This window comes from Conger conger, chromosome 6 (genome assembly GCF_963514075.1).
Source record: "Conger conger chromosome 6, fConCon1.1, whole genome shotgun sequence".
NCBI classification, from domain to species: Eukaryota; Metazoa; Chordata; class Actinopteri; order Anguilliformes; family Congridae; genus Conger; species Conger conger.
The window spans coordinates 33417152-33433798 of NC_083765.1; the positions used below are offsets into that span (position 1 = coordinate 33417152).

The 16647-nt window shown below is 44.1% G+C and overlaps 1 protein-coding gene across 1 annotated transcript in view; it reads left to right on the forward strand.

Annotated features, from left to right (window-relative positions):
• The window catches only part of lrba (LPS-responsive vesicle trafficking, beach and anchor containing), a 207041-nt gene that overhangs the window by 10222 nt on the left and 180172 nt on the right, over nt 1-16647 (forward strand). Inside the window, 1 exon segment of the mRNA XM_061244631.1 lies at nt 15070-15301. Within this exon segment, the coding sequence (XP_061100615.1) occupies nt 15070-15301 (232 nt within the window).

Genomic DNA, 16647 nt, shown 5'->3' on the forward strand with positions numbered 1-16647 from the left:
TCTTTGGCTGGAAATTAGAGATTGTTTCAAAACCGTACCTCTTTGCCAACAGTGCATGGGTTTGTCTAATTCCTTTCAAGCTGAGGAAATATATAATTGCTTATATAATTGCTGTATGAAGTCTCACAAGCTAGGTAAACGAGTGAAGCAAAATATTTTTGGAAGGAGCGGGGTGTGGGGTGAGTTGGACAGCTTTGAAAAGTGAGGTCATTGTAACCACGATGGAGATTACATATCGGCCTCGCTGGTTCCCAAAAAGCGCTCGCTGACGTCACAGCGACCTCGCTCCCATGCCGACTTGGATGCATCCGCCACTCTACAGGCTAATTATTCACAGCGTGATCCAGCCAAGGATAAACAGATCCGCTCTCTGTGCCAGCCTGGCATCGCAGGGCATGGACGTCATGCTTCAGCACCTTTCAGCCTGCCTTCTGCTGGGCCCCCGGACACGGCCCTGGAGCAGGAGCAGAGGAAGTGGCCTTGAACATTGCTGTTGTCCACAGGCCTGAATCTCCTCTGTGTGTAGCTATGTGGGCGGGATTGGAGTGACCCACTGAATTATGGGATGGAGAGACTGAGTCAGGTTTGGTGTCTAGGTTCATGCCCACGTTTGGACACATCCTGGTGCTGCGTATTCATCCACCCGACCCGCTCCACTGCATAGGCCAGTCTATAGGCCAGTGGAGGATGGGCATCCCCCTAGAGCCAGGTTCCTCCTGAGTTTTTTCTTGACACTGTTTTACTTTACTTTTTCTATTTTATTTTATTTTACCTCATGCTGTTTGGGGGCTGGGGCCAGCCTTTCTATTTCATGTTTTTTTCCATTCTGTTACTCTGTAAAACATCTTTGCGACAGTCCTCTGTGAAAAGCACCTTACAAATGAAATTGAATTGAATGCACTAAGCCATCTAGCTGAGGTGGACAGGTCACCCACCCGCACTTCACACCCATGATAGGCTTACTAATAAAGCACTTGGGCATTTAGTACGTGTTTCTGTCCAGAGCTTGAACTGCTTTTCCTTTTTTCCATACATCTAGATATGCGCTGTGCCCCCACCTGGGAGTCAAACTTGCCACCTTGAGTTACAAACCTAGTTTCCCCACCACTATTCTACACTGCCGCCAGTAACTTCTCACTGATTTCCTCAATAGTTTTCAGTTTTCTATAAATACCATCTTGGCAAATGGGTCCCGTAATCTCCCATCTGTCCTGTTATGTTGACCGATCAGATCCCAGAATCCATCTTGACAGGCATCTCGGGCTTGGCGTAAACTCCCTGTGCCAGAAGTGCCAGTAACAGAACCAGAGCACACCCGAGTTTGTTTTTCCACGATGAACTGCATTTGCACTTGTCCTGTTTTGTGACAGAGAAGAGTCTTAAGTACAGAGAGGATGAAAAGGGATGTACAGTAATAAAAAGATGAATCGCTCTTGCTTTTGTTTGTCTGACCTTTTCAGATCATGGGCTGTTGGCTTCCGCTGGAGACTTTGCTTTGAACGCTTCATTGAGCCCAGTAATGTGTAATGAGACATGCAGAGGGGAGGAGTTTGTAGCATCGAAAATATCTCCAAACGTTTTTACAGTACGTGCTGGGGAACTATGAGGAGCTCTTATCTGGAAAGGACTCGACTAAGAGTTTGCTAACGAGACAGCCCTACCTGGTGTAGTCATGATCGAGGCCTCACTTTGTGATGCAGAAGTTATAGATGTAGCCGATTGGCCATCTCCCATTCTGTTCAGCAAGTGCACCCCCTGACTCATTGACATGGGGTGTTCCCAAAAACTAGAGACTGATTCACATCGATGCAGAGTTTGAAAACGAAAAGCACAGTTTGATGAGTTGTGGAATCAAATTGAACGTGTCACTCTAATCATCTTGTGTGAATCCAAGAGAGGGATAGTCTTGGATGTAACCTCTTTAACTGGGAAAAGAATATCTTCCTGCTAAGGGTGCCACTGCCAGAATTATCTTGCCTAAATAAGCTAGCTAAAGTGACCTGATTCCACTTTCTCTTTTTGTGCCTGTCAGGTCATTTCACTTGATGCTGTTTTAATGCTGCTTATTCAGTGAATTAATTCCATTTGCATACTCCCTAGCCTTACAGCGACCAATACATTCCAAAATAGAGGAAAAAAGGATATCCTGCTGGCAACCCTACATCCATGTAGTCGCACAGTCTGCAATGCACAGATGGACAATTAGTGCAGAGAGTGTTGAGTGAGTGAATAGTCTATTTCTTCCATATCCATTAGCATTATGCCACACTGTATTTCAGCATTTAACTGCATGGGAGAGCAGGGCTGTGCCGTACTTTTAAAAATAGAAAACACTGCTGTAAAGGAGTTGGGCTGTAGGTGTCGTAGGTCAGAAATCATAGATTGCAAATGCCACCAGGAAAGCGGTTCCTTTATTAGTTTTTGGGAATTAAGTGTCAGCTTGACAGACACAATCAGACCCAGGAGAGACTCTTTGTTTCAGCGCTTTATTCAAGTGCACAGCCAGACGCTTATTTAATACAGGGAGTGGGATGCTGGAAAGTGAATGCTGGGTGTGGGTAGCAGTTCTCGGTGGGATCAAAAGATCTGTTCTGTGTAAGGTCAGAAGAGCTGTTGAATGAATCATTTTTCATAGAACCACCATATATCTGTAAATTTGCTGCATACCCATCACCATAGATATATGATTTATTCTCTATAAGGCACTGTAGCTGGGTTAGGGTGCCAAATAACGAATACATAATGTTTAGAACTGGCATTCAGCCCAGCTGGACTCACCATTAACCTGCAGTCTATAGCAGGGGTGTCCAGTCCAGTCCAATTCGAAAAGGGCCCATGTGGGAGCAGGTTTCTTTAGTCCAGCACTACGACACCTGAGTCTACTTACCAAGGCCTTGGTTGAAGACCATGATTAGTTAATTAGTTGAATAGGGTGTCTTAGCACTGGGCTAAAACAAAAACCTACTCCCACACTGGCCGTTTCGGATAAGATTGGACACCCCTGGTCTAAAGTATCCAGCACTTGGTTAAACCTGTAGCTGAACCCCCTGAGGATCTCTGCTTCTACAACATGAAGCAGAAAGGGAGAGGAACAGGGATGGGACCATGTCTGTGCTCGTATTCCCTCATTTACTTACCAAAATCCTCACGGGACTGCTTGCGTTGTCAGGATGTAGACATTTGATATGCGCTTCCTTCCTTGCTATTCAACCACTTCCCTGTGTAGTTTTCTTGAATCCCCAGTTTGAAACACCACCTTTCTTTGACCCACCTTCAGGCGATTGGTTCGAAAATATTTATTTATGTGGAGAGGACACTAGCATGTCTCCCTGGTGGGAGAGAGGTGGTATGAGGTTGGAGTGTTGGGCCCTGCTGTACAGCTGGCCAAGAAAAAGGTCTCAGCTGAGTCAGGCCTTGGTAGAATTTCCTCTGGTGCTGTGCCTAACAGATGCTGTGTTTTACAGACATAACTGCTATGGGCGCTCTCTGACCTGCCCCTGCCCCTGGCACTGAGCCCCGTGCTCTGAATGCACGCTTGCAGTTTTATCTCAAACGCAGAATTCACACAGGCCCAAAATCATGTGTGTTATGCAATATCGGAATGAAAGATGAAACCGGTTGTGGCTGTGGTAAATGAGGGGGGCTGGCAGGTTGTGTTAGCAGGTTAACACAATACCTGAAGAAGGTTTTATAGAGCTCTGTGTTAAGATAAGGACTGCTAACATTGGCGTATTAATTTAAATTTAAATGGGTTGGTTCCTCATCTGTTTTTTGAACAGGCGGAATGGCGTGCAGTCTCACTCTTCCAGCCATGTTGGCCGAGGCAGCCTGATTTATGGCGTGGTTTGACTAGTTTGCAGTGATTGTGAACGTGTGCTGGGGGTGTGGTCATGAAATGTGAATACTCTGGTAATGATGATGAGGTAATGATGTCTCTTTGAGCTGAATGGAGATGTTCTGCACTCTTATAGGCTGTAGTTAAAGTTGGTTGGTTGTGGATTCCTGCCCCGAGCAAAGCACTGTAATCTGCCTGAAGTGCACTGAGCTGCTGAATGAATCCGCCCCTCATCCGGTGTGCCCGCCCCCTTCAGCCTTTCTTATGCATTCCTGATCGTCACAGACAGCAGGGATGTAGCTCTTCTGATATGCCTGCATGATGACACCGATCGCTCTGATTGGGCTGCTTTAAAAATGCAGTCTCACATAAGAGCACGGTTTTCGCCACACCATACTGTTAAAGGGGTGCCTGTTACATACAGTATGTCTGAGATACGGGTTCTCAACCCTGGTCTTTGTGGACTGCAGGGTATACTGGTTTTCGTTTGCATCTTTGAACTTTACTTAAACACAAAAGCAGGTGAGATAATATGACTAACAGCCATAATTAAAAAACAATTAACTACCGATTAACAAAAAACCGGCATAACCTGTTGCACATCAGATCAAAAGTTGAGAACCATAGGCTTAAGGCTCAGGTTAGTCCTACAGTATATGATATGATGTTTATTTATATTATTAAACGGAAGGAGACACACTATGAATGGGGGGAATGAGTTATGGTCATTTTGGATTGTTACTTGGGATCAGGAAGGCTGGTGTGAGCGCTCTTCTTCCCTGGTAATGTGAACATGAACGTCACGGCTGTTCAGCTGGTCGCCCCACCCTAAATGCAGCCTAGGCCACAGTGAAGTCTCAGATTTTTTTCAGATGTGTTACAGTGTGGCATTAGGGTTTACATGTAGCCATTGATCTCAGCTTTAGAATAAACATTAAATTCCAGGGTCAAATTCTTTGTCCAAACCTGGAAAGACTTGCTAATAACTAGGATTGAAGTTCAAATATTTTGCTGTACAAATACAATCTGATACAATTTTTATGCAAGAAGTTGATGCCTGTGCTGATCTACTTCTTCTATGAATATGAAAACTTGGTTGATGTTCACATTCGTTCTATTGCCTGCTGTAAAATCAGCCGGTATTGGTTGTTGACATCTGTATCAGAAATTCAGCCTGAACCCCAGATGTATGAAAACTTGTCTGCACAGTGTTGGTATAGCTCGCTGATGACTGAAAAATAAGTAAAAAGGCACCTTTCTACTACTTTCACAAATGTCTAAAGCATGTTATCAATTTTAACGAAAGTGGCTGGACAAATTTAGTCCCATATGCACCATTTTGAAGGCAAGCTTAGGAAGAACTCATGGAAGGAAGATCCCTTAGCCTGCCTGTTGTTCCTGTGAAGGCTTTGATAGCGGAGTCGTGCTGCAACCAGGAGAGTAATTCCCAGTCGTCTGCAGCAGGCTCTGAATAACACTGTTTACTGTGGCTCAGCACACTGTGCATCGCTGGAAAGCAGCACATCTGGGACCTCGTTAAAACCATCCAATTAAGAGAACTGATGGGAATTCAAATGAGTGAAAAAGCTTTATCAGTTTCCATCAAGTCCGTCTCAGCCCACTGTGCCATGTGCGCTGTCATAATTTGTGATTTCCACCCACTTATGTTGATATTTGACAGGCAAATTATATGAGCGACAGCTAATTATTGACTTCTTGCTACTTTGCTGTAATCTGAATTGATGGAATTGGACCAGACATAACTCTGTGCTGAAGGATCCAATGAAACTATTCCAGAGGTATCTGCTTATCTTCAGTAACCTATGGTCCTTCGCTCTAATATTTTGATGCTTGTAAATGTGATAAAAGTTATTGGAATAAACACAACTTGCAAATGAAAGTTCTAATAACATTTGACTTTGGGTGTTCTATGCTGAAAATTCCAGCTAATAGCAGCTTTAAGGGTTAAGATGGTTTAAGATGCTAATAGCTGGTCTGTGGCAGATCAAAGCTGGTATCTAGCTGGACAAAGCTGGTTAAACTGGAAGAGTAAGCTGGTGGTCAAACTGGTGGACAATCTTAAACCAACTTGACCAGTTTAGGCGGCTTTAAGCTGGTATTTTCAGCAGGCTTTGCATGTATGGCAACACATAGCTGCCATAGTGGGGGGAAAATCTGCTTTGTATCTCATTAATGAATCTTTTTGTTCTTCTTTTCACGAGAAACGTTCCTTGTTATTACAAGAAACTTCAACATAACAATCTCTCGTTATAATGCAAAAAGAATATCATTGTCATTGTCACAAGAAACTTTTTTTAAAAATTTATGACAAGAAACCATACTGAAGCATATAAAAAACCCAAGTCATTCACAGAACTCAGAGAATGGATTGTGTGCATGACAACCAAGCTTTACTTGGGTTGAGATATAATGTGATTCTGCTATTTTTGAGCATGTTAGATAGCATTGTAATAAGCATACATGCACGAAGAAAAAATAAATCTTAGATGCATTTCTCATTATAATGGCATACCAACGTACAGTATCTCATTATAATGAGAAAATTATGTTTTTAATGAGAAAAGTTTTTGATATAACGAGAAAATACTGAGTGAAAAAAAAAAAAAAAAAAAAAAAAAAATATATATATATATATATATAATTTATTTTTTTCCTGTGGTACCAATGCGCTGCCTTGCACATGTATGTTTTGTTGATGACAGGCATGTTAATTGGAATTCATCACATTCCTTGCAGTTGCTGCCTGAAATCCCAAATAGCATGGAATAAGAGCATGTCAAAGACAACAGTCTTTGGACAACTTGTCATGGTGACAGATGCAGAGAGAACGATGATAAAAGTGCTTTACTGAAGAAGCCCATCTGCATGTGCCTTTCAAAATGCAGCCCCTTTGCAAAGATGCATCCGTAAATAGATGCGTTTATGTTCGTACACCGAAGGTGTTTGAGTAATGGCTGCCTGTTTGAGTGTGTGAGTTATTGCCGCCTGTTTGAGGGTTTGAGTAATAGCTGGCTGCTCGGAGAGGTCTCTCTCGGTCTCGTGCCGATCACCCCGATCACGGGAAAAGATTGCATCCCGCCTGACGGGCGAAAATGAGGTCAGGTACAGAAATGAGGCGGGGTACACTTTAGCCTGGGGAAAAGCAGGGCCATACATTGATGAAGGCAGTGATCCCTTATTCCATTGTCCCTGTGCTCCTGCCGCACTCAGAGAATTAATTGAGAGTGATCTCGCTCACGAGCGCTAATTGCTTTTTCATTAAAGTGAGTAAGCAGAGCGAGGCGTGTGGATGCCGCCTGTGCTGACCGCACGTGTTTATCTGAGAGGGAGGTGGAGCCGTGTAGTTCAGCTGTTTTAGCGCTGACTGCCAGTATTTCTGAAGCACAGTGCACTTAAAAAGCACTTTTCAACACTATTGTTTTAATGTATGTGCTTACCGTGTCCTCTGGGCATGGTTTGAGCTGTTACTGGTGTGAGCATAGCTACACCTGGCTCTTCACTGTGACTGGGAGTTCAGGACTACATTTAAAATGTTGCCATTAATCAGGCCCTTTTATTCAGAGCAATTTACACCGCTTGCCGTTTTTATTTGTGCGATATAATCCATTTTTATGGCTGCGTATTTTACTGAGACAATTCAGGTTAAGTACCGCGAGTGAGTCGACAGTGCCCCTCCTGCAGTCCCCGAGATGCAGACCCAGTTCCCGACACATTGCGCTCTTTCAGCTCCACGTTCAGCTGCTCACCCATTACTAATTCACAGAGTCCCCAGGGCGTACCGGCAGGGTAGGGTTTCCTCTGCGGGATCTGATGACGGCTGACACAGAACGGGGGAAGAAAGACCTGCTTTAATGTGACTTACTGGAGTGCGGTGGTATTGTCTTGAAATGGGGCTTGTAACCAAAAGGTTACCGGTTCAGTTCCCAGGTAGGGCGGTGCTATAACCTCGAGCAAGGAATTTGAATTGCGTAAAACTGTGTGTGTATAAACATGAGGTCGGTTACAGCACTTAGTGCTTAGAAATAGTGAGAGTCTGCGGCCATTTTAGTTATTTCTGTGGGAAACCCTGGGAAATGCTGAATGCTCTGCTGCTGTTTAGGTATAAGGTGTTTCCCCTCAATCCGCTGGCTGGCTGAACGTGCCCTCCCAGTTGATAATATTACTGTACAGTAAGTTCCATTGGATACAATAATGTGGGCAATGGATGTTGCAATGTATCTTTGAAAGTTAAGTGATTCATTTTTTAAACATATGGTTGAGACGCCTCCTGAGTTGGTCACAAGCAGCTGCAGTCAGTGAACTTGATTGGTCGAGAGAATATTTTCTTCTCATTTAATGCACTGCATATAAGCATACACAGAGCTCGAAGTACAACCATATTTCATATGCATATCTTCATTATTATAGAGCATACAAGACAAAATATTTCCAGGATAGCTAGATGAAAGGTGCTTGTGGATTCAGTGCATGTTCACTTACTGGAAAATATCACTGTCACCTGTTACTGGGCTGAAGTTTAGATTTGATCAGATTTTCCCCGGCAACCTGTTGATTGAGCTGTTCATTATGGCTTCCCAGGGGCAGATGGATAAATAAGAATCCAAAGCATCATCAAAAGGGATGTCTGTGCATGTGCATGGAACTTTCATTTTAAGTGGGTTGCTCAGTGAAGACATTCATGTTTGAAATATTTTAATGTTTTATCTTATATTGCCTCGAGAGAAAAGTATGACTTTGATTGCTTTTATTGGAACATATTTTAATTCTTCCTTCTGTCATTCTCACACAATAAACTGACTTTGAAAAAAAATGCTATAGACATATTTTATCCAAAGGAACTTTCAAAGTTGTCACGGCAAGATGCATGCTAGGCAGATAGTCATAACATAGCATGACAGAACACAGCATTCACGTAGCATACACATAACCACCAAGAACAGGCCGCTCTTCCCAGTAATGCTGGCCTTTTCCTACAATTAAAGTGTGCCTACTGCTTAGTTTACCTAAAAGCTAGATCATATTTGGCACCGTATCAAGCCTGATCTTGGAAACCCCCTGTGTTTCTGCGTCCACTACAGGTCATGGCAAGCTATTCCACACAGGGACCACTCTCAGTCTGAAAAAATACTTCCTAATGCATTTCTCAGCCAATTTCCATTTATTCCCCCTCATTCTGCTTACTGAAATCTGAACTTTAACCTGAAGAATATCCTGTAGTTCACTTTGTTAATCCCTTTAATGAATTTAAACACTTCAATCAAATCTCCTTTTACTACGCTTGAAGAGTCCAAGTAATGCAGCGATCTAACACAACTGCTAAAATACAACCAGAAATGAATCATGCTTCTGCATCCACAAAATCTCTAACGGGTATCCTTATTATCGTCATACAGTCCAGGTAGCTGAGCCGAATAAAGATATGCACTTTATCAGGTACACCTGTACAACAGCTTGGTAATGCAAATATTTAATCAGCCAATCATGTGGCAGCAAATAAATACATAAGAACATGCATATGTGATCAAGAGGTTCAGCTGTTTTTCAGACCAAATGTGGGAAGACTTTGACCGTGGAATTATTGTTGGTGCCAGACAGGGTGCTTTCAGAAACTGCTGATCTCCTGGGATTTTTATGCATAACAGTCTCTAGAGTTGGTGCGAAAAACAAGAAAACATCCAGCAAAACATCTGCTGGCAGAAACGTATTGTTAATGAGAGAAGTTAGAGAAGAATGGCCAGACTGGTCAAAGCTGACAGGAAGTGTCGGTAATGCAAATAATGACACATTACAACAGTGGTATGCAGAAGAGCATCTCTGAACACACAATTGTGTGTGAAACCTCTTAAGTGGATAGGCTAAAGCAGCAGAAAACTTAAGTCTACAAAATAAGTCTTATAAATGCCTAATAAATTGCTCACTGAGTGTATGTTCTATATTTGATTGCATGATTAAGCATATAATTCAATTGCCTTTGTGTACTCTGAGCCAGAATTAACTGGAAATAGCCATGCCATTCTTAATTGTAAGAAATAATAAGGTTTTAACTGGGAGGGAAATATTCAAAAAGTGTTACATTAATGATTGTGATGGAATAATTATAGTCAATTTATTCAGCTAATTAAGGAGGATGGCTCAGATATAAATATCATTTATTCTACTGTCTTTGCCTTGTTTAAGTGCTGTGAAGTCTTACAGCATATTGTAGTATGTAAATCAGGCAGTTATTCCCACTGTCTAAGACGAAAAAGCTCAGGATCTCAAATTCTGTTTACTGTGCTGCTTTACAATGTGGCTTTTCTCAATGGATGGAGTGTAACTATGGCTGCTTTCCAGAGGCATGAGCATGCACAAATTCTCTCTGTCACACACACATGCACACACACGCTCTCTTGCAGGCACACACACACACACACACACACACACACACACACACACACACACACACATTCCAGCCATTTCAGCTTGTGCAAAATAAATGACCTTGTGATTCATTCAACCAGCATGCTTCAGAAACATCCAAAAAATCTGAGCAAGGTTGGATATGAAAGCGCCAAGAACAGGGGTTCACCTTGAGAGCCGGGGCGACCCCTGATTTGCAGTTGGCTGATAAATAAGAACATACGTGGCTGAGAGGGCGGAGAGTGGCCGGCTGGATGAATGGCGATCGTGGCCTGGCATTCATTATTTACCAGTGCAAACGGGGCTTCGTGGGCACTGGCCCGACTGCGGGGTCGCTGTTTTGGAGAGGGCCGTCGCCCTCCAGTGACTTTGGAGCGCCCCCGCGACCGTGACGGATCTGTGGGCGCGGCGTGGCGTCGGGCTGTAAATCAGCCGATCCCTCCGCCGGCCCGCAGCGCCGCCACATCCATTACTGCGCCCTGCTGCCGTCCGCCCATTCCAGAGGGCCTGCTGTCTGCGCCGCCCTGTGATGTATTAGAGCCGTCAGCGGGGGGTCTGCACGGGAGAGAGCTAATGGGAGGGAGGGAGGGAGGGAAGGAGAAGAGAGGGATAGAGGGAGGGAAGGAGAGGGAGAGGGAGAGGGAGGGGTGTAGGGTGAGTGAAGGAGAGGGAGAGGGAGGGATGGAGGGAGAAGAGAGGGAGAGGGATAGAGGAAGGGAAGGAGAGGGAGGGGTGTCGGGTGAGTGAAGGAGAGGGAGAGGGAGGGATGGAGGGAGAAGAGAGGGAGAGGGATAGAGGAAGGGAAGGAGAGGGAGAGGGAGGGGTGTAGGGTGAGTGAGAGAAGGAGAGGGAGAGGGAGAGAGATGGAGGGAGGGAAGGAGAGGGAGAGGGAGAGGGAGAGGGAGGGGTGGAGGGCGAGTGAAGGAGGCCTGCTTTGATGGCATCATCCAGTGTGCACCAGGTGTGAAATTTGCATAAGCTTGTCTGTTTCATGGCATTAGTCTTATGCCCGCTCCGTATCAAACAATCGATCTTAAAGACAGAGATGAAAGCTGGGTGTTGGGGACACTACACATCTTGCTAGCTGTAGGCCGCAAGACTGCCGTCTGAAAATATGCCAGACTACGCAACAGTCTCTAGTTCTGCAGGTGGAATCTAGTTTGGCATGAAGGCTCCTGACCGCTACTTCTGCTGGGGGTAGTATGAAGCTGGGGAGAAGGGGCGGGGGTAGGTGAGGACGGGGAGGGTGGGGATTATGCATGGAGACGGGGGAGAAGGGTTAACTTTGCAGAAAGATCACTGATAGGTATTTCTGATTTGAACTTTCTTCCTTGTAATCTATCTTTATTTCATTTATTTTGTTCACTGCCTCTCTTTTTATTCATTAATAAAGAGGTTCTCCAATGTTTGGCCATTGCTGAAGAACCTGCGAATGCTCTGTGAATCAGATGCGTATCTGGAAGGTACAAGCAACAAATGTCACAATTTATTATCCCAAAGTCCAGAACTGGAGTTCTGTAGAAATCAACAAAAGCAAATTAGCTGAGCTTATGCATAAACACTTGTATGGAAATCTACAGATGGTAACACAAGTAGGATTGTTTTCTTGCAAAAAAACATTTTTTGCAAGCATCTATTTTTCTGTCCCTAATATTGCCATTACATCTGTTTGTAGGGTGTGAAGATTACAAAAAAAAAAAAAAAAAAAACCCCTTCTCAAACTTTTTTTAATTTTTTTAAATGACCTAATACTGTGAAGATGAGAGAGAGAAGAAGGCTGTTCTGCCACTGCCTTCTGGGTAATTTTACTCTCCTTGCACAGACTCTGTTCAGATTATGGAAAGGACACCTCAGGCCACTGTCTGCCACTTTTGCTAACCATGTTAATTAGTCTGGAAGAATGCACAGGGGTGAACTTCGTGCCAATAATCAGCTCGATTTGTAGACGCCTTTTCCATTCTCCTGTTGCCTGTCTGCATGCCAAGTTCCGCTGTGCCTTGTATATGTACATGTATGGGGAATGGCTTTATCTTATCTTGTTAAGCCTGGGCTTGCTCCCTAATGCTTTTTAAAGTCCACTTTCATTCATTTTAATTGGGCGACTTGCCAACCGATGGGAAAAGGACTGCTGAGGCATGCGGTTCAGTCTGTGTCAGTCTGTTGTCAGTCTGTCTGTGTCAGTCTGTTGTCCAATTCAGTTTCGTCATTTAAATGTTACAGCCTCATTTGCAGAGCGCAGTTTCTTGAACCCTGTATGGCAATCCATAGGCAGTAATAATGGCACAGAGGTTAATCATCCATCCATCCATCCATCGTCACCCGCTTATCCGGAGTCGGGTCGCGGGGGCAGTAGGCAAAGCCGGGTATTCCAGGCGTCCCTCTCCCCAGCAATGCATTCTAGCTCCTCCTGGGGGATCCCGAGGCGTTCCCTGGCCAGGAGAGATATATAATCTCTCCAGCGGGCTCTGGGTCTCCCTCGGGGTCTCCGCCCAGTTGGACGAGCCCGGAAAACCTCCAAAGGGAGGCGCCCGGGAGGCATCCTGATGAGATGCCCGAACCACCTCAATTGGCTCCTTTCGACGCGAAGGAGCAGCGGCTCTACTCCGAGCTCCCTCCGGATGTCCGAGCTCCTCACCCTATCTCTAAGGCTGAGCCCGGCCGCCCTACGGAGGAAGAGGTTAATCAATGAAACCTTTTCTTTCACATCCTCACCTCTAACCTCACCCCCGATGACAGCCATTTCATGGGCAAAGAGAGCTTGTACAGCACAAAAAAACATACATTTATGAACAGACTTTAAAGAGAATATTGGCTACTCTTTGTGACTGTGGGCATATTCAGGATAGGAGTGAGAAACTACTTATTGGTCGAGCCTACTACAGTGAGCTGTCTGTCACCAATCAAAATGTTTTGCCTCAGGAAAAGTAAATGATGGGTCCATATCAGTGAGCATTGTAGCAGAAAATACTACTAAATATTAAAGTCTTGTTCCATCTGTGTTTAACGGGAGGGCTGAGAGTTGGAGAAATGTGCGAAATGTTTTTATGAAAACACTGTTAGTGGAAAGGGTAATTTGCGGCTCTGTCTTGGGAAACAGAAGAAGAAGCAAATTACTTTTTATAATTGCATGGCCTTTTTAACTTCGTCAGTTACTCTCTGAAAAGATCTGCTTACACCATATTATAATTAACAGCAAAAAGAATAATAAGATTTAATAAGAATCATTTTCAAATTTCAGAGGTGAATAAGAGGCGAAATATACACGTCTTCATGAAAATGAGACCAATTACAGGATAATATAACTAATGATCTGTAGTTACTGAAGACTGGTGTAAATTAAGTATTTCAAAGTTGGCCACTTAGTGTCTTTAGGTAGCCATGGTTTAAGAGTGTCCAGAGCTAAACTCTTAATTCTTAAGGTTCCATACGCGCCTATTTCTAGCTATCAGTAATAAGTTCTTTTAAAAGAGGGTTCTTTGAAGGCTAGAATGGTAGTAGTACAAGTACAGTCAGCTTCAGAGTTATTGATAAAAGAATATAATGAATATAAAAGGCTGCATATGATAAACAATACAGATAATAATGTATATGTTATGTTCAAGCATATCGGAAAACAATATACTTTTATTTCAGTACATTTACTCCGATTTTTCAATGTTTTTTTCTGTTAAGTAATCTATTTTTTTCTGAAAACCCCAGGCGTCAAAATTATTGGCACCCCTAACAAGTCTTGTAAACAATATCAAGCAAAGTGAAATTGGAAATAACATTTTACTTAATTTTGTTGATCTCAGTCTATAGGAACTATACTGGGCCATTCCATCACTTCCTGTTTCACGAGAGTATAAAAATATAAAAATGAGGCAACAATCATGTAAAATCCCTTTGTCTTCTATCAGCATGGAAAAGCCAAGGGACAGTTAAAGTTGATGGGTTTATACTGTTAGCTGTCATTGAACTCAGCAGACTTATAATTTTTATGTGCCCTTCGTATCCTTAAAGCGGTAGATTTATAAAACCAGCTTGGGGTTTGGATTTGGTATTCTGGGTGGAAAAAAATGTTTTGTTTTCCAAAATGTTGTACTTTTTGTGTCTTAAATACTGTAGTATTTAAATTAATTTTCGTGGGTCACTCAATCGGTGGCACGGATGGTGCAGTGGGTAGCACTACCGCCTCACAGCAAGGAGGTCCTGGGTTCGAATCCCCGTCAGCCGGGGCCTCTCTGTGCGGAGTTTGCATGTTCTCCCCGTGTCTGCGTGGGTTTCCTCCGGGTACTCCGGTTTCCTCCCACAGTCCAAAGACATGCAGGTTAGGCTGATTGGAGAGTCTAAATTGCCCATAGGTATGAGTGTGTGAGTGAATGGTGTGTGTGCCCTGCGATGGACTGGCGACCTGTCCAGGGTGTATTCCTGCCTTTCGCCCAATGTATGCTGGGATAGGCTCCAGCCCCCTGCAACCCTGTTCAGGGTAAGCGGGTTCAGATAATGGATGGATGGATGGATGGGTCACTAAATCAAATCTGGCTGTGGAATTCTGGAAATGAACTGGAATTAAGTTAATTCATTGTTAAATAAAAAAAACACCCACACACCATTTCTTGCAAATTTCACTGATTTACTTAGGCCCATTGAAATGTGCTAATGCTTTTATTGCTGGACCTTCATTTTATTAATTGAACAATCCCCATGACGTTGTGCATTTTTTCAGTTCACAGATTGAATTTAAATTAATTTCCTTACTTGACTGAATTTGAAATGGAAATGAATGGCTGTAGTTTTGACCCTGTGTTTTTGTACCTCCCTGTCACCTGCAGCTGGTGGGGGGTCAGTTCGACCTGGAGCTGAATTTCGTGGTCCAGGAGGCGGAAAGCGTCACCTGCATGGTGGAGCTCCTGGACCAGTGTGAGCCCACCTGCCAGGCCGAAGTGTGGAGCATCTTCAGCGCCATCCTGAGGAAGAGCCTCCGCAACCTGCAGGCCTGCACCGAGGCGGGGCTCATCCAGCAGCTGCTGAACCGCCTCCACGGGGCGGACTGCGTCATCGCCGGTGAGGCTCCTCCCCCCGGACGCACCTCTGAGAACAGGGGCTTATCAATAGGACGAATGCTGGCCGTGTTACGTTTCCAACATTCCATGTCTTCGACGAGAAGTTATCTTGGCTACATTTTGCGACACTGCTTTGGAGATCTTGTGTGTGGGGGCTGCAATGATGGCTCTGTTGGTGGTTGGATAGCGTGCCGCAAAGAGTTAAAGTATGTCAATGTCTGCCCATGAAAGCCACAGTGCACTGCAAATGGTCACACTCCCAAGGACACAGACCACCAACTCTGGTTAGACATGAGCTTGTCCCAGCACTGGATCGTCCAGTGCATCCTTTTAGGCTTGTGTGGACACTGAGTATATCGGGTGTAGTCACAGAATAAGAGGGCATCTAGCACCTTTAACCTTTAACCTTTTACAAGTTTTGCATTGGCAGAAGGTGCATTTAACGTTTCTAACAACCACCAGTACAGCCAGAGATAGGTAAAGCTACAATCATACCAGTGCCATTGTGGATACAGTATGCATGTCACAAAAAAAAACTGTTATAGGAGAGAAGAATTGGGTTTGCTTTTTTGTGAATAGATGTTTCATTCTGGGCATAATGTTGCTTTTCAGGAGCATCTAATAGACATAATAGGTTGCCATCTGTGATTATGCCAACTTTTCCTTCCTGTGTTTACATTTAGATTTGCACATACTGTACTGCACACGAGCGTGTGTGTTTTTATGAATAGGTCACACCCTTTCCCGGCTGGTGGAGTACCCCTCTGTGAGTGGGACAGTTTTGTCTCGACATGCTCTGAAAGGTTGAGTCACGTGGAAGGCATTGCCAGGAGTCCTGGGGAATGTGGATTCGCGTCCTTCGTTTGCTGAAATGAAACATTTTTCATAACTGGATCGGCCAAAAACCAGAGCCCTCCTGATACACTTCACGGTCCACTGACATCACGCGCTCTCTGAATTTACTGTTGGGGAGTAGTAAGAGTCTGGCCCAATGACTGACCTCAGGTTTTCTGCTCAAAATGTGTAGGCTGATCCTGAACTATTATTATTAGCATTTATTTATACAGGCTAGGTTGACTAAGCATGCGTGCTCTTTTACTGCAATGCCCTGTCAATGCTCCCCTTAGGTAGCCTAGCCTGCATGTGTTTGGACTGTGGGAGGAAACTGGAGCAAAAAGGGGAGAACACGCTCCACACAGAAAGACCCCGGCAACAGTGCAATCTACTGCACCTCTGTGCCATACCTGCCAATCCGTGAGGGCAACTTCCAGAGCTCTAATCTGGCCTAGCTAAGACTGTAAAATATGAATGATTTTATCTTGTGATGCAGTATCTAGTGCAGTACCT